Genomic DNA, 15,447 nt, shown 5'->3' on the forward strand with positions numbered 1-15,447 from the left:
TGAGCACAGAAAAACTATCTTTGATTTAGAAGCTGCAGTGAAGGAATGTTCTATGAGAAGACTTTTTTGCAAAGAGCAAATCCAGCCTGTTTCACACAGGCAGACTCTAATTTATACAAGCTAAGCTGATACACATTCATCTTTGGCGATCTGGATTCGCGCCTTGAGCATGAGTGGATGGGGTTGGAGTTTGAAGGGGAGGCAGAGGGAGATAACCTATGTATAGAATCTCCTTTCTCTCAGAACTCTGGCTTTTTCAGGTTTTCCTTCTCTGCTCCTTTCCCTTCCCTCTTCCCATTGTGGACTTGGCTGTTGCCTTGTCATCTCCAGACCACCCTCAGTTATCACAGGGTGAGGTCTGTTGGAGACAGGTTGGTAACTGTTTATGACCCACACCTCGTGTAGCTTTACCCCCTTCATGTAAAAGGGCCTCCAGAGGAAAACTTTTGAATCCTTGTCTGCTTACCATTTTACTAGCTAGAAATCCTTGAAACTTAAAAAGGGTTATGCATGTGTTTCAGAGGCAGAAAGGTGGGACTTTTGAGACTTTCTGCTTCTCCATCCCAAACTGTGGAAACCACCTCTTCTGACTTGGAGCTGTGGTGTCCCTGCTTCCACTCCCTGAAACAAAAGCAGAAGGAAGGTACCCTTTGGGCATTCTAATTTTAACCAAATTATTTGCAGAGAAACATTGTTATCTATAGAAAGTAGGGTATATTATATTATTAGCAGACACTGCTTTAGCAATTTTGCCTTATGAAATTGGCTTTTGGTTTTGGCTTCAGGTGTAACAAATTGGGGGCATATCTACAATATAGTCACTTGTTCAGTTTGCTTTGTCTTATCCTGACCATTCATCAGTTTCGAATTGTACACAAGTGTCAGCTACGGATAAACACTATTGACCTTGAATAGAATGAACTCCTGGCTCATAGCTCAAGAGAGAACATTATTTTTTTCTGATAAGGTGATGTTTTACTGTCTTTGTAGTGCATCTGCTTCTTTTCTCACTTACCACCCACACTCCACTTGTGGAAGAGTGACAATATATGCTGTTCAATTTCATAGCTGCTTCTCCTGAGTGGGGCTAGGGAGAGAGAAGGGGGATTAAGTTGCATATAGCTAGCTCGGTTGTTATCGAACAGTGCCCTGACAGATGCCTGATGTCTGCAGAGGTTTTTCTTTGGGTTCTGATCAATGGAGTGCTGGACACTGAGGACAGCAAATGGCCATTTTCGCTTCTGTCTTTAAAATGAAGTATGTCCTCTTTGAAGGGCAATCTATCTATTCTGGCTCTCAAGTCTAAATGTGAACGACAGTGTGTTCCTACCTTTGAAGCAGACACAATCTTATCCCATTGATGGCCAAGATGCTTTGTGGAAGGAAGCAGATTTTGTTACAAGTTCTAAATTCAGCCAGTGTTGTATGTCTGTTGGAGGCTTGATGGGAAGACCCCTTTAATGTGGCGCATGCATCATTTAAATGGCCGCAAGCTCCTGGGACTGGAAGCTGGTGCCCTGTCTGTGCAGAGGTCAACTGGTGAGTGTGCCCTGCTTGCTTTGCTCAGAAAACTGACCCTGATTTTTTTTTTCCTTTCACATAGAAAGCACAGAAAAGCTTGAGTAACACAAACATACAAGCAGCAATGATTTTAAATAATCATTTTCTCAACAGCCCACTATTGAATGAATTAGTTTTAGAGAGACAAAGCTATCATTGCAGAGGAATGTCTGATCTGCCTGGTGTTCCAAACTGAATGGATGATGTGCTGCTAATCCATAAAAAACTTATGCACTGAAAAAGAACCTGTGAATGATTTATTTTATTTTAAAATATCCATACTAGTTGTCTGAGCTTTCCTGTTTTGTGATTTGAGTAGTAGAGCCTGTGGTTACTTCTCCCCAGGTGGTTTGATTTGACAGATAGAACAGGGGCCCTCAATTCCCTGCCACTGCTCTGGGAATGCTATCTGGAACAAGCCATTTGCCTTCTAGTGTTCTTATCTGTAAAACAGGGTGATTTTGTTTCTCTGTCACATCCAAAGATATTATGAGAAAGTGTAGGCAAAGAAATAAAGTTATTGTTTTTGAAGACTTAGCAATCACAGTGCTTTCTGAAATATTTATGTCAGTCAAATTAACAAACTCGCATCTGATTTATCACCTTTTCTTTATGAGACAAAGTGACGGAAAGAGTTCTCGTGCTTGTTTGTAGCAAAGGGTAAAGAGTCTTGGAGGCAGTTAATTGTGCCTGAGAATGTTTTCTGAAAGTTAAGTTGAAATTTTAAAAATGTGTAATTTTCCTGGCATTAGAATACAACATAATTAAACTGATACTGTCGTACTTTACAGGTGGGCCTGTCTGTCTAGCTCATTAAAGGCTAATGAAATAAATGATTTTTTTTTTTTTTACAGCAGGAACTCCCCAATTTTTTGTCTAGTTGCACTTGTGATCTCTCACTTTCCTGATGACAAATCTATACAGGGAGAAAATAATCTGACATAGGATAAGCAGATTCTAAAGGGGCAGTGGGAGGGAAAATTGTCCCAGAAGAAGCCCGAAAGTTCTGACGGGGAAACCACTGTAGGAGGCTCAGCCATGTTTCATTGGGACTAATGTTATTAAGCTAAAAGGACATTCATGAATCAAATGAGACTTGCTTGGTTGTAAACACTTTTTAGAAACTATTTATAAGAAAAGAGGATGCCAGATGGCATTAAGAACAACCTGTGCTCCAATCCTGCAGCTTTCCTTGAACCATTCTTATTTCTAATGACTGTTTTGATACCAGCTGATTCTCTAGAGAAAACATTGAGGAGAAAACGTTTGAAATATGTTATATGAAGTGGCAGGTAGCACACCTGGTTAACTCACCTGGATAAGGTGATAAAGGAGTCCTCCTGAAATCCACATGTTATCTTCTCAGTAAGCCTATATGTCTACCTGTGTTTCTGTGTAAATAGGTAAAAGATGTTCCAGAGGAGGGAGTCTGGAGGCCTTGGATAGAAGCAAAGCAGATGCTTACTCCCACTTTGGAAGACGAATTCTCAGCTTTTTGGATTAGAGAGGGATGCCCCCCATACATAGGAAACTAATCGTGACATTGACTGACCCATGAACCATGTGTCACAAATACAGCATTGGCCCAGGCCATACTGATTATTCTCTCCCTTAACTGATTTTTGAGTCAGATTGAGGTCTGGGTTCTCGATCCTATCTTGAAATGCAATTTGCTTGCTTGGGGGATATTTTGTTAATATTACTAGATATTGGTTTCAACTTTAAACAAAAAAGATAAAAAAGAAAAATTGCAAATGATGTCACTATTAGCTAAAATGTGTAGGGCTCACTACAATATAGAAATTAGCATTTTCCCCCCAGAAGAGTTACTATCTTCATGTAGTATAAAAGATGAGACACTAAATTCTTTACTCATCCTATAGGCAAGGATATAAAAACATATCATTTTCGGAGGGGACACTTTTGAATGTTATTTTCCTTTTTTTCTTAATAATAGAGTATATGCAGAATCAGATTATATTGCTTAACTGTCAGTGATTATACTTTTCTTCTAAAATGGGACAGTTGTGTATGTGTTGGGGAGCGCTTCCATAACCCACTATGTAGAATGCAGTGTTAAGACTCTCTCCGGCTAAGGGTGAACGATGACCAAGTGAGTGATATCCTATTGGCCCTTGATGAAATTCTGGAAGAATTATGGATATTTAGCAGTATATGCAGTCAAAATGCTATAGAGAATCTTACCTTTTTGAGTTAATAGTTGTATTCTTTCTCTTCTTTAATTTTGTCTCTCTATTGGGTGTATATACAGGGACATCCAGAAATATTAATCCTGCTTTACTTCGTCATATTACTTCTCAAGGCAATTTGGTATTTAACACAAGTAATGAATGATGAGTACCTGTGTGCCCTTCTAAAAGAAATGGACAGTGGTTTTAGGCATTTCCTGCTTCCCGTCTCTCTCTAGACCAGTCCTTCTTCTTTTGCACCCCTGTCTTTCTCCCAGGATAACCTCACTGAGCCCAGATTAGGCTGTACGTAAACTAACAGCTCCTCTCTATGCCCTGCTTAATACAGTTCCCTAATGCAGCCTCACGTGGGTCTGTGAATGACAGTGAAGATCAGGCTACACCCAGCCCTTGTCAGACCTGCTTACCCCAGTACTGGTACAGCAGTGGCAGGTAAGTCCAACTTGGACTCGCCTTCTCCAAAAACGCAACATTGATCCTTTTCTTTAAATGAACCTTTGGAGAAGGGCTAAGAGATTTAAAAGGCAGGAATTCCTGTCATGTGCTACAGCAGAGCAGCCGTAGCAACGGCAGTAGCAGCAGTACCACGGCAGCAGCCGCGGCAGCAGCAAGTCATTTAGCGAGACTGCACCATTTTCTCCTCACCCTGCATAGAGGTGTGGTTGGAAGAGGCAATAAACTACTCACCCCCCCCACCCCGGCGATTCCACGGAGGTGGCCTCTTCCTGGCTCCAGTCAGAAGACACAGACTGTCTGGAGGAGTCCCCAAAGACCGTTCCAATTAATTGGTGATGTGTGCCTAAGAAGGCTTTTTCAACTAGTAGGATGCTTGCCTGCACTTGCGGCCACCCAACTGCTGAAGAGCTCGAAGTCTAGTGCTCCGCCTTCCCTTGGGACCGATTCCGAGTGTGGACGCGCATCTATGCCCGCATGTGTGCAGGTGTGTGCTGCTGGGGGACTCGGCTTGGGACATTGGTATGTTGTGGTGAATTGTGGGTGCTGCGGAGGCTGGAGCAAGATTATGACCTAGCTCGGGGGCAGAGTGGATTATTTTGTGAGTGTTCTGGCTTCCAGCCATTGCCCTGGTGGGGAAAAATCACATCTCCATAGAGCTCTAAAATCACCTGGACTGCTGGCTGGTGGAAACTGATCCTCAGCAACTGCTTCGGCTGATTTCCTCTGCAAAATGGCTCATGCTGCTGCTTCTATTAAAAAAGTTCGAGAGGCCGAACTGGATGAAAAAGAAAAACACCTTGAGAGAGAGAGGAAAAAACAACGGAAAATCCCCAGGGAACGTATGGAACGGAAAAGAAAGGTAAGAGGAGAATCCCTTTAGCTCTTTCCCTCTCTGTCTCTGCAGAACCATTCCAAGGAAGTGTCAGCTTCAGAACTGGCAACTCCGTCTTCTCTTCCCCCCCCCATCACCCCCCTGCACCATTTCCAAGCTCAGTTTGCAGCCTATGGCTCAGGCCTAAATTTGCTGCATTGGGAGGAGATGCCTGAGTAGGGTGAATTTCCTTTGCTTTGAGCAAGCAAAGGAGAAAAAAAATCCTGCTTTTAGTTTTTCTCTGTTTTTCTCAATTATCTTTATTCAGAGCCAGGTGCTTTATTTCTCTAAGTGATTGTGAGCTCTTGTCATAGAAGAAGGAAGGGGTTGATTTTCAGTTGGAGGGTAAGGTGTTTTCCCTCATCTCTAGTGCTAAATCTTTAGCACTGACTGTCTCACTAACTCTGCATATTTGATATAGACCTCTGGTAAAGAATAAACCACAGGTTTTATTTAATTTACCACCCCCCACCCCCCACCCCCACGAAACCTGACACTGTCCTATGTCAAACTGCACTAAAAAGATTGGTGCAGCGAGCTGCGTCTCTGCATTTTTTACTTTTATTTTAATTTATTTCTATTTTTGGTTTCTATCATTAATCCTATAATTTTCTTTCCTGACTGTGGCAATTAAGTGAAAAGACCAAGGTTCAATAAAGGGAGGAAGCATTGATTCCTTTTACATTAAACTCCCCAGTTTTTGTCCTTGTCTTTCTCTTAAAAATATTTTTTCCTTTAAAATAGAAATGATCTTGCAACTTGAAGGAACTGAAATGCTCATTTAACCAGTGATTTGGGTCTGGAAGGAGAGAAGTTCTCTGTAAATACTTTAATTAACAAAGTAGGTCACTAAATTTCAGAAGATGAAAAATGGCATATTACGTTAACAGAGCATAAAAATAGTGGTTTGTACACAAACTGTTGTTAAACATAGCTCTGGGATTACAGATGAACTGGGGATCCATATGCTTGATAATTCATATACTCAATGGTTTCTTTTTTTCCATAATAGATAAGTTTACATTTCCATTTTGGGATATTGTCCTTGCCTCATTTTGGAAAGACACTTGAGGACCCATATTGAGTTGAGATCTTCCTTTGAAGGGATTCATCGCATTTCAGTTTTGCTACATATTCCACCACAGTTAGATCAAATGACTATCAGACTACACAAATAAAATTAGCAGCATATTGTAATTTCCTTTCTGGGGAAAACTTTCATATTGCCTGTCTGGCCTTTAAAAGGTCTTGTTTTAAGGGCATTAATTTTTTTTTTTTTTTGGTAATATCAAAAGTATTATTGGCCATTTTTATTGAGGTTAACTCTCTACTTGACAGCTACTGTAGTTCTGTTTCTAATCCTGGAAGAGGAACATTAGTGCATAAAGCAATTTCCTATGATTATATCTTTTTTATCTGTCCTCCAGAGCACAGCATATTATTTCTCGGCCAGGAGTGCTTGTTCAGCATCCAGTTGTGACCTTGCAAGTTTGCTTACCTAGGGTACCATGCATGCACCTGGAAAATTTCTTGGTCTCACTTTGGTTTGTTTCTGAATCTAGTTGGATGTTTTTACTTTTGTATACATTATTAAACCTGAAAATTTTTATCATTAAAATGAAAAAGCACCGATAGTTTTTTAGACCCTTAGTTGCTTGGATGCTGCATTGCTTTTGCTGGAATCCAATATGCCAGACAGGATCATAGGTTAATAATATGATCATATGACAGGGCCATCAGGGCTTCACATTTAGATAATATCATTAAGTTAGAACCAGAGGAAATCTGGGGGATAATAACCCAGCAACAATTTATTCTGGTTCCTCTTCTTGTTTTTTTTTTCATATGCACCAATTGGTCCACTTCCCTTTCTTACTGCGGATGCATAGATATTTACACAGCATAAAAAATGCTTGCTAAAAGAGTAGGTGTGGTTTTTAGCTGTATCAGATTTATTTTCTAGATAGACACCCCCCACACACCCACCTGAGCCACTTCTCAAATTTGGTTTGAGAGAAGGAGAATTTATCTCATCCTTATGTTTTAGAATGATACTTCATGACAAATGAAAAAAGGATGATTGCCTGCTTATTAGCGGCGTTCTGGAACACATGCTCCAGAAAGTAATTAAAAAATTATTGTCCTTTATTTGTTGGTGCCATTTTATAACCATAAGGGAATACATTTGTAATAGACATGATTGAGTGTATAGTTTTGATATCCATCTGTGAAGCAGTGGGCTTCTTGCAAAATAGCCTGTTTATTTGCAAAATTTGGATGAGATCCTCCTCAATGCAGATAAAAGCCAACTTTGGAGCTTGAAAAAAAATAATCAATGATTTTGAAAGATTTTTACCAAAATAAAAATACTCAGTCCTGAAACAATTCAATTAAACAGACTTATTTTATACTCTAATATTTCTTTTGTAAACTTGCTGTTAATGAAAAGGATTTTTGTATTATAAATCATTTAAAATCAATATTAATTATTTGTAAACTTGGAACACAGTGCATGCTTGACTCCAGCCACTCTACAAAGTTGTCAGTGGTATGGTTTTTAAAAATAACTGTATATGTAAACCAGGGGCTCTAGTTTCAAACTCACCATAAGCAGAGTTTAGCTCAGAATAACATGTTCAGGCTTCTCTGTGCTATATTCTGGGTAGTTATTATTGAAATACAGCATATATGAAATGTATATCCTATCCGCATCATACTGTAGTAGAGCTAGAATAAAACTAAATTTTAAGCAAATGGGCCATAATTAAGGTTAGTTGAAACAAACTAATTTAGCATTGTTTGCTTAAATGATTATACTGATATTCTAGCTTTTTTACAGAAATAAGAGGCTACTCCTGTTCTAATTACTAGCTTATATTAACTTAACTCATTTCTTTGTGGATCCCAGATTTCTTGTCTCTGTTTTAGTACCTAAGGAATTCAGAATTGAGAAGGATGCCAAAAGGGATGTTTACGTGATTTTCCAGAATTCTCTCACATCTGTGTAAGGTTTAGTTCTAGAAAGTTATTTACAGTTTAGAGACTTCCATACTCATATGCTATTTCCCATCTGTACTTTTTAATTTTAATTTGGAAAAATAAATACTTTTCACAGAATGAGTTAAAAAAATCATCTGAAAAATAAAGCATGTATTTAAATAATCTTCCTCATTTAAACTCATGATAACCATGGATTTTCAGATAAATATGTGCTCTCCATTTCTTAGCATAGACAAACCATTCTCTAATCCATCAGAATTTCTATGATATTCATTGGAATCATATGATATAAAAGGCAATTTTATGACTAATTCTTACTGTTTTAATGTTTTATTTTACCTTTTTGTTTTATACTATTTTGATTTATACTATTAAAAATGCGAGTTCACATTTCCTGAAAAAAAAAAACAAAACATTTATGATAACTATTTATTGATAAGCTCTTTACCAGGCACTTTACAGCTATTTATGTCATTAAATCCCCAAAAAAGTCCTCTACAGCAGGCATTAATTGCTCTCTTTCACAATATGAAAACTGAGGCTCAGAGAGTTATGGAACTTGCTTAATCATACATAACTACTAAATGGTGGAGTTGGGATTTGAACCCAGGTCTGTCTGGCTTCAAAGTTCATTGGGAAAAAGAAAATATGATTTCTTGGTCTTATTTCTATACTGAATATAGTACATAAGTAACTGATTTAATCTACAAGTCATTTAATCTTCCAATGCCTCAATTTCTCCACCTCCAAAGTAATACCTTCCCACAGCTGAAAGAAATGTAAATATTTGAGAATAAGTTAAATGAAGTATTTGCAGGGGAACTTTCTAAATTAAGGTTGTGACTACGAAGTATTTCACCAACTACTAGAAATGAACATTTGCTCCCTAAACATGGCAATTGCTGTCAGTGATAGACTATGATATATCATAAATCTTTGTTACAATTGTATCAAAAATTCAGAATATATTTGCACATTTACATTTATTAAGCTGACAGGTGATTTTGCATGGGATTAATTAGAAAATAATAGCAAGTAAAATTTCTGAATTTTATAGAAAATTCTGAACAGGTTATTGCTTTTTTTTAAATGTATATAATTATTATCTTGGAAGGAACAAGATTTCTTATTTCCATGGAAAATGCTCCCCCCACCATACTCTTCTTATCCATTTGGCTATTGATGACATTGAGAATTCTTATTGAATATATATATATAATGGACTTTCCACCAAGGTTTAGAAAATGTGGAGAGATGAAGACTTTTAAAACTTATTAATTAGTACATTTTTTTTTTTAATGGAAGAGTGTTCTTTTTGCAAGTGGAATGTGCTCTGTAACTTTTGAATTGTGTTATAAGAATGAGTTGTAAATAAACATAAGATATAGTAGCATGCTGCGCCTGCTTTCCCCTGAGGTCTATGGGGGAAGCCTATTGTATGGGAGGGCAGTGGACTGGCCAGTCATCCGTTTGTATCCTTGAACCTTGTGCTTGGGCACTGAGCAGCCTGATTCCAAAGGAAAGCCCAATTCTGGGAGTAGCAATACTTAACCAAGAACTAGATATGCACAAAGGTTTTGGGGCCCCAAACCAAATATAAAGTGATTAAAAATACAAATCACAACAGAGTAGAGCGGCCCTATTTAATGTATGACATTCAAGAACTTTCCAAACAGGGAAAATTCCAATCAACATTTTTTAGGACCAACATCAAATTGTTTTTATGTAAGTTTCCATAACTCCTTTATCGATATGTCAGTATTTCCAGAAACCACACCTACGTAAAATAGATTGGTGAGGTCTCAAGCTTTATCTGGCCACATGCCCTTCTTGTGTCCTAATGCCCACTTTGAAGTGAAAATTAAAAACTTTTATTGATTTGCTTTCCCATTTGGGTCCAAGTAAATATTCAAATATATCTACTTACATTTGGAAGCTTCCATAGAATCATGTTTTGTTTTGTTTTCAACCTCATTTCCTTCTTTAACATTCCCCCATCTCCTTTTCTAAGCTCAATCCACAAACCTTTTCTTGGTTAGAATAATTTTCTTTATATAAGTGATTTGCACTGTTAATGACACTCTTCAGCTAGCACCATAAATCTGAGTTTTTATTAGTGTTTAATTATAAAGAACTTCTTTCAGCCATTAAGTGGGTGATTAACTACCAGTTTAGGGTTACAGCTATTAAATCTGTGTGATTGTGGCAAAAATAGTCCCAATTATATGGCTTCAGATAAATTTTTAGAAAGACTGTTGAAGAGAAAGAAAATCTTAATTTAAAAATGTTACAATGAGTGCGTTTAATTTATTTTTGGAATCTAAAATCTCCATATACATAAAGGCTTTACTATTCAAAGAATAAGAATTAATTCATCGATAACCTCCATTGTCAAACTTTTAATTTTATTAGTCACCTTATTCATCACTTGGGTAAAAATAATATTTATAGCACACTTTAAAAATCGTAGAGATACTGAAAATGTTTAAAGAAGAATTGTAGGAGTCCAGTGCAGATACAAAGAAATTGAGAATTCTTCTCACATCGTAGTTAATGATCTTTTCAATATGTATTTTTACATTGTGCCACCCTTTTTTATTTGTATTTCTCAAAATAATTTCTTTTCCACAAAGAATACCTACTTTTATTCTCAATGACAGAGACACTATATATTAAAATAGAGAAGAGTACAAAGAAAGCAGTTCCTATATCCAGGATTTCTGCATAAATTGTTAGTTGAATCATCAGGTATTTTAGTGTGATTTTTCTACTCCAAGGGGGACTTGTAATTTAAAATGCATTTGGTTGAAACCCTCATCAAATCACCTAGCTCCAGCCAATTAATAATAATTTAGAATCTTGGAGTAGAATGGGAGAGAAGAGAGACCATAATCTGTATATTTTTAAAGCTTCCCTGATGATTCCAACCAGGATTGGAAGCCACTGGAATAAATATTTCCATCCCACCTTATCTTGGAATTTGGAGCAGTAACAGATTTACTTCGAATAATTATTGAGTCTACATTGCCACTGAGAAAACTTTTCCATGTGTAGATAGGAAAGTCTGAAAGTTTAATGAGACTAATTTGCCTATGTAATAACCAATTAATTCTGAGATGGAAAAGAGGAAACAAATGTTTAAGAGATAAGTTGTAAGGCTTCATGATCTGCAATTGAACTATCTCTAGCCTGATGGGATAATCTTCAGAAATGAAGCTTTTATGTTTCTGAGTTCCATGTAATAACTAAAGAGGATCAAGGGGTTATCAAAGCTAAGTTTTTGAAGGAAAGTTACTGAATTGTGAGTTGAAATTTATGTCTTAAACAGATTATGTTGTTTTGAATGAACTCAGGAAAATGTCCTAGGGATTTGATTGGTAACTTAGCAGTATTGGGGGCCTCTAATCTTTAAAGATGTCAGCACTTCTGGAACTTTTAACACAAGTCGACAACTTCTTTTTGTTCCTTGTACCTGACTTTGGTGGATTTTCCATATCTTTGCAAAATTATATAAACTGGTTTGAATATAGGTGAGAAAAAAGAAATGAGCAACTTGTAAATCAATTATCTTCCCTAATTCTTCAAATACTTCTTTTTAATATTTCTAAGTCATTGGCTCTTATAGTGCTAGGGTCTTTTTGTTTTGTTTTGAACATGAATATTTGAATATTTTACCACCTGCTCTCTCCTCCTCTTCCTGGCTTAATGGTTTAACAATGTGTAAGATATAAGATGGTAAGATGTCCACCAGATTTGTCAGGGCAGCCAGAAAGGGATTCCCCATAGGTTATACTGAATTCTGGAATGGCTGTTTTAGCATGCATAATCTGAATTGCTCCTTTCACTTCCCTCATTTTGTTATCATTTCTGCCAGGGGAGCCCCCTCCCTCACTTTTCCCCCATTAGAGCTTTATTTGAATCCAAGTTAGTGTTTTCCCAGAGACATTTCTTTACTGTATAACATCACTGTGGTGCTTATAAACTGGGGATCACCTCAGTAGATAACAATATAGGTAGTGTTAAGGAAGAGAAATATCAGGGCTACAACAAGTATAAACATATTAATCTAGTTTTAGTTTACTTGGTTAGACATACTAGTGTTATTTCCCATTAATAATATATTTCTTGACTTTATATACATTTTTGCATAGCTACCTGTTAATTACCAATTTTAACTCACTTGTTTCTAGTTTGCCTAAAAATAAAAGGCTGAAATTAAGACTGACAATGGCCTCTCTGTGTATTTGTATATGAGTAATGATGATGTTTCAAAATGTCTGTTTTCCAGGGGAGCAATTTAATCTCCATATTAAATAATATTTTTCAAACACAAATGAATATTTGCACAGGAAACACGAGGTCTAAGAATCTACTTTAATTCTATTATTATTGTTGCATTTACGGTAAAGTACTATGAGCTCTGCTCTTTAACCATTGGGCTTAGATGAGGTGTTCATCAAGAGCATTTTTCCAGTTATGTTTGAGCTTATTTGTTTTGTAGGCTGGAATTAAGTGACATTTTCCTTTCTTGTCCTGTTGACATACTGAAGCAGAACAGATTTGTTAGCGATAGGAATAGAAATAATTCCTTCCTCTGAAGAGTGCCACTTGTTTACAGAGTGGTTTTACCGTCCCTGTATAATTTTTGTTTTTACAACCTGCTTTTTTTCACAAATTATAAGAATATAATGTTATTTGGATCATTAAATTGGATTCGAGATTGTCTATTTTTGTATATATGACACAAGTTTTCTTTAATAGATCTTGTATTTGTATGCTCTTATCTGGCAGAAGAAATAATGGAGGAAAATAGTTCCTGTTGTGGTACTTGAAATTTTATGTAAGTTGTTAAGGCAGGATATATATAAAATGAAGTCATCATATAAAGCGATGTGGTTGTTATTATTCCATATCTCAGGTACTGATTCTGAGTTATTTTGAGTTATTTTGCAGGAACATGTTTATTATGGTTCCCCTATTTTCTGTTAGGTCCTCTGTATACTGATAATACCAGGACTTAGAAACCCACAGAGAAATATCACCATGGTGTTGTTAATCATTTTACAAAGATCTGATGGCAGTAATGGTAGCTGCCTTTTAACCGCAAGGCACTGTGGTGAACAAGAGCCCACAGTAAATGCTTAACAAAACCTCAGCAGTTCACAAACCATCCAACTATACAGCTTATGTGAAAACAAGAAATCTCCAGTGTTCTTCTAGCAGTAGTAGTATAAATTTCTTCCTTATTTATGGCTCCTGCTTGTAAGTGGGCCAGAATGCTTAATTAAACCATGTCACATCCTGAGACGTCTAAAGCCAATAAATTGTAAGTAGAACAAGTTACTTGGAAACAGTAACTCCTTTCACGACAGAGGTCATTTAGGAAATGAGGAGCTTTGGTTCAGGGTGATCACCTACAAAACCTAGTGCTTCAGTGTGGGCTATGAGGAACAGGAATCAAAGACTGGGAGTGGTTGGAGGAGAAAAAAGGCATCTGTGAAAGTACAAGTTGTGGTTATTGGGAAGGAGGCAGATGAGAGAGGACCAAGTAGCCAATGCTGGCTCTGATCACAGATGCTTTACACAGTCATTTAGGGGGCATTGTATGTAACACGAAGCTCTCACACCCAGCCATTTAACACAAGAAGCAATATTTAAGAAATTCTGGTGTTTATACTGGTAAGATGCAAGAAGAATATGTGGGAAGCTAACATGAGAGAAGTTTTGCTTTTTGAAGGAAGCTTGGTAATTAAGATGCATGCCTCTTTACTGTAACCAGCCATCACACATGAACCTTCTGGGTTGTGAATTCTGTGCATATTTATGAGACAATTTAGTTATACCAATGATCTTTATAATTCTGTAAAACTCGATTAATCAGGAAATTCAGGTAAGTATGCTTTTCAGTTTTAATAACATTTTTCACTAAGAATCAACCAAAAGTTCTTTCAAATTGTACTTTTTTTTTTTTTTTCTTATCTTGGATAAAAAAAATCCTCCCTCATTTTTTGTCAGCCATCCTCCCTATTCCTAAAATGAGTTCAGTTGTATATAATACATGTAATATAACTCAAGATACTGCAGTCCCTTGAATCAAAGACATCTTAATTGAGCAACAACTATGAGTTAAATTTTAAATTAAGTGGTGGTAAAGAATATTGACTAAATAAAAAAAAACTATTTTCTCTCAAGCAACTTCTCTTTTAGATATTTAGTATTTGAGGTAAATGTCAGTGTAAAAAATTAGAGGACAGTACTAGATCCAGTGCAATAGCCTTTAATTTTTGTAGAGATGGTGGACTTGGAGCCCTGCCTTGGAGGATAATTAGGGTTGGCTTAGATGGAGAGAGTGTCTCAGAGAAGAGATGGAGGAGCTGATGCACAGCCTGCCAGAACCAGAGAAGAAGGGGCAGAGGGGTTAATATGTAGCTGGAAATAAGGTTGGCTTCACAAAGGGCCTCAAAGTGAGGAAGAGATTGCTGAACTCAATGAGGCCCAAAATAAGAAACTGTAGCAGGATCTGCTACGATGCAAGATTATGGAGAGTAAGAGAAGCTAGCAAGGCCACCCAGGAGACTGTTACGGTAATCCAGGAGAGATGAAAAGGGCTTGGATTAGGATGGTGGCAGAGGGAAATCAGCGGGAGGGAAACAAGATGGATATTAGCACTCAACTAGGAATAGGAAAAAAAGAGAAGGGTAATAAAAATGAATTTGAGGTTATAAATTTCAAAGATATGAAAAATTGGTGTTGCCACTGACAAACAGGAAAATTTCAAATGTAAAATTAAATAATGCATATTTTCTGACTTAAAATATTGACATCTGGAAATTTATCCTACAAAATATTTGTTTAAATGCTACCAATGTCTTCTATTAAAATATTACAATTACTTAACTTTTAATTAGTAAAATAAAATATTTCAAAAGATCAAATCAAGCATTAAAATGAATAGAAATGTTAAAATTATTAAAAAATAAAGTATTATAAGACAAATTATTGTTCAAATAAAAATTAGTAATCATAATAAAGTAAATGTTAAATAAGAATGTTTGAAATATAAAAATAAAATGTCTTGCAATTAAAAATTTTAAATAATCTACTAAGTCTTATAATTATTTGCCTATACTTGCTTACAAAGGGGAAGGTCATGAAGAAATGAGATGCTACAACTGTGAATTTATATGGAGAAGGAAAGAGAGTAAGGTAAAAAAAAAGATAAGAAAAGAGAAAATTTAGAGCAAAGTAAACTACAAAAGAGGAGGCCTGCATTAAAAAATAATGCAGGTTAAGGAGAACAGGACAAGGTTATTTATCAAGGTGAGAATGAATGTTCACTGAAAACAAACT

General features: G+C 36.5%; 1 protein-coding gene across 24 annotated transcripts in view; it reads left to right on the plus strand.

The window, feature by feature from the left end:
- Positions 1-15,447, plus strand: part of ANK2 (ankyrin 2) — a 739,617-nt gene that overhangs the window by 456,358 nt on the left and 267,812 nt on the right. For 2 of the 24 annotated variants that reach the window (XM_037830501.1, XM_037830503.1), the window contains exon 1: positions 4,212-5,085. The exons of 16 other annotated variants lie outside the window; for them this stretch is intronic. In XM_037830501.1, the coding sequence (XP_037686429.1) occupies positions 4,957-5,085 (129 nt within the window). In that variant the 5' untranslated portion in view covers positions 4,212-4,956. Of the gene's footprint in view, positions 1-4,181; positions 5,086-15,447 lie in introns of those variants that run through there. 6 more of the 24 variants (XM_037830493.1, XM_037830496.1, XM_037830502.1 and 3 more) reach the window with 6 other exon arrangements.

This window comes from Choloepus didactylus, chromosome 3 (genome assembly GCF_015220235.1).
Source record: "Choloepus didactylus isolate mChoDid1 chromosome 3, mChoDid1.pri, whole genome shotgun sequence".
In the NCBI taxonomy this organism is placed as follows: domain Eukaryota; kingdom Metazoa; phylum Chordata; class Mammalia; order Pilosa; family Megalonychidae; genus Choloepus; species Choloepus didactylus.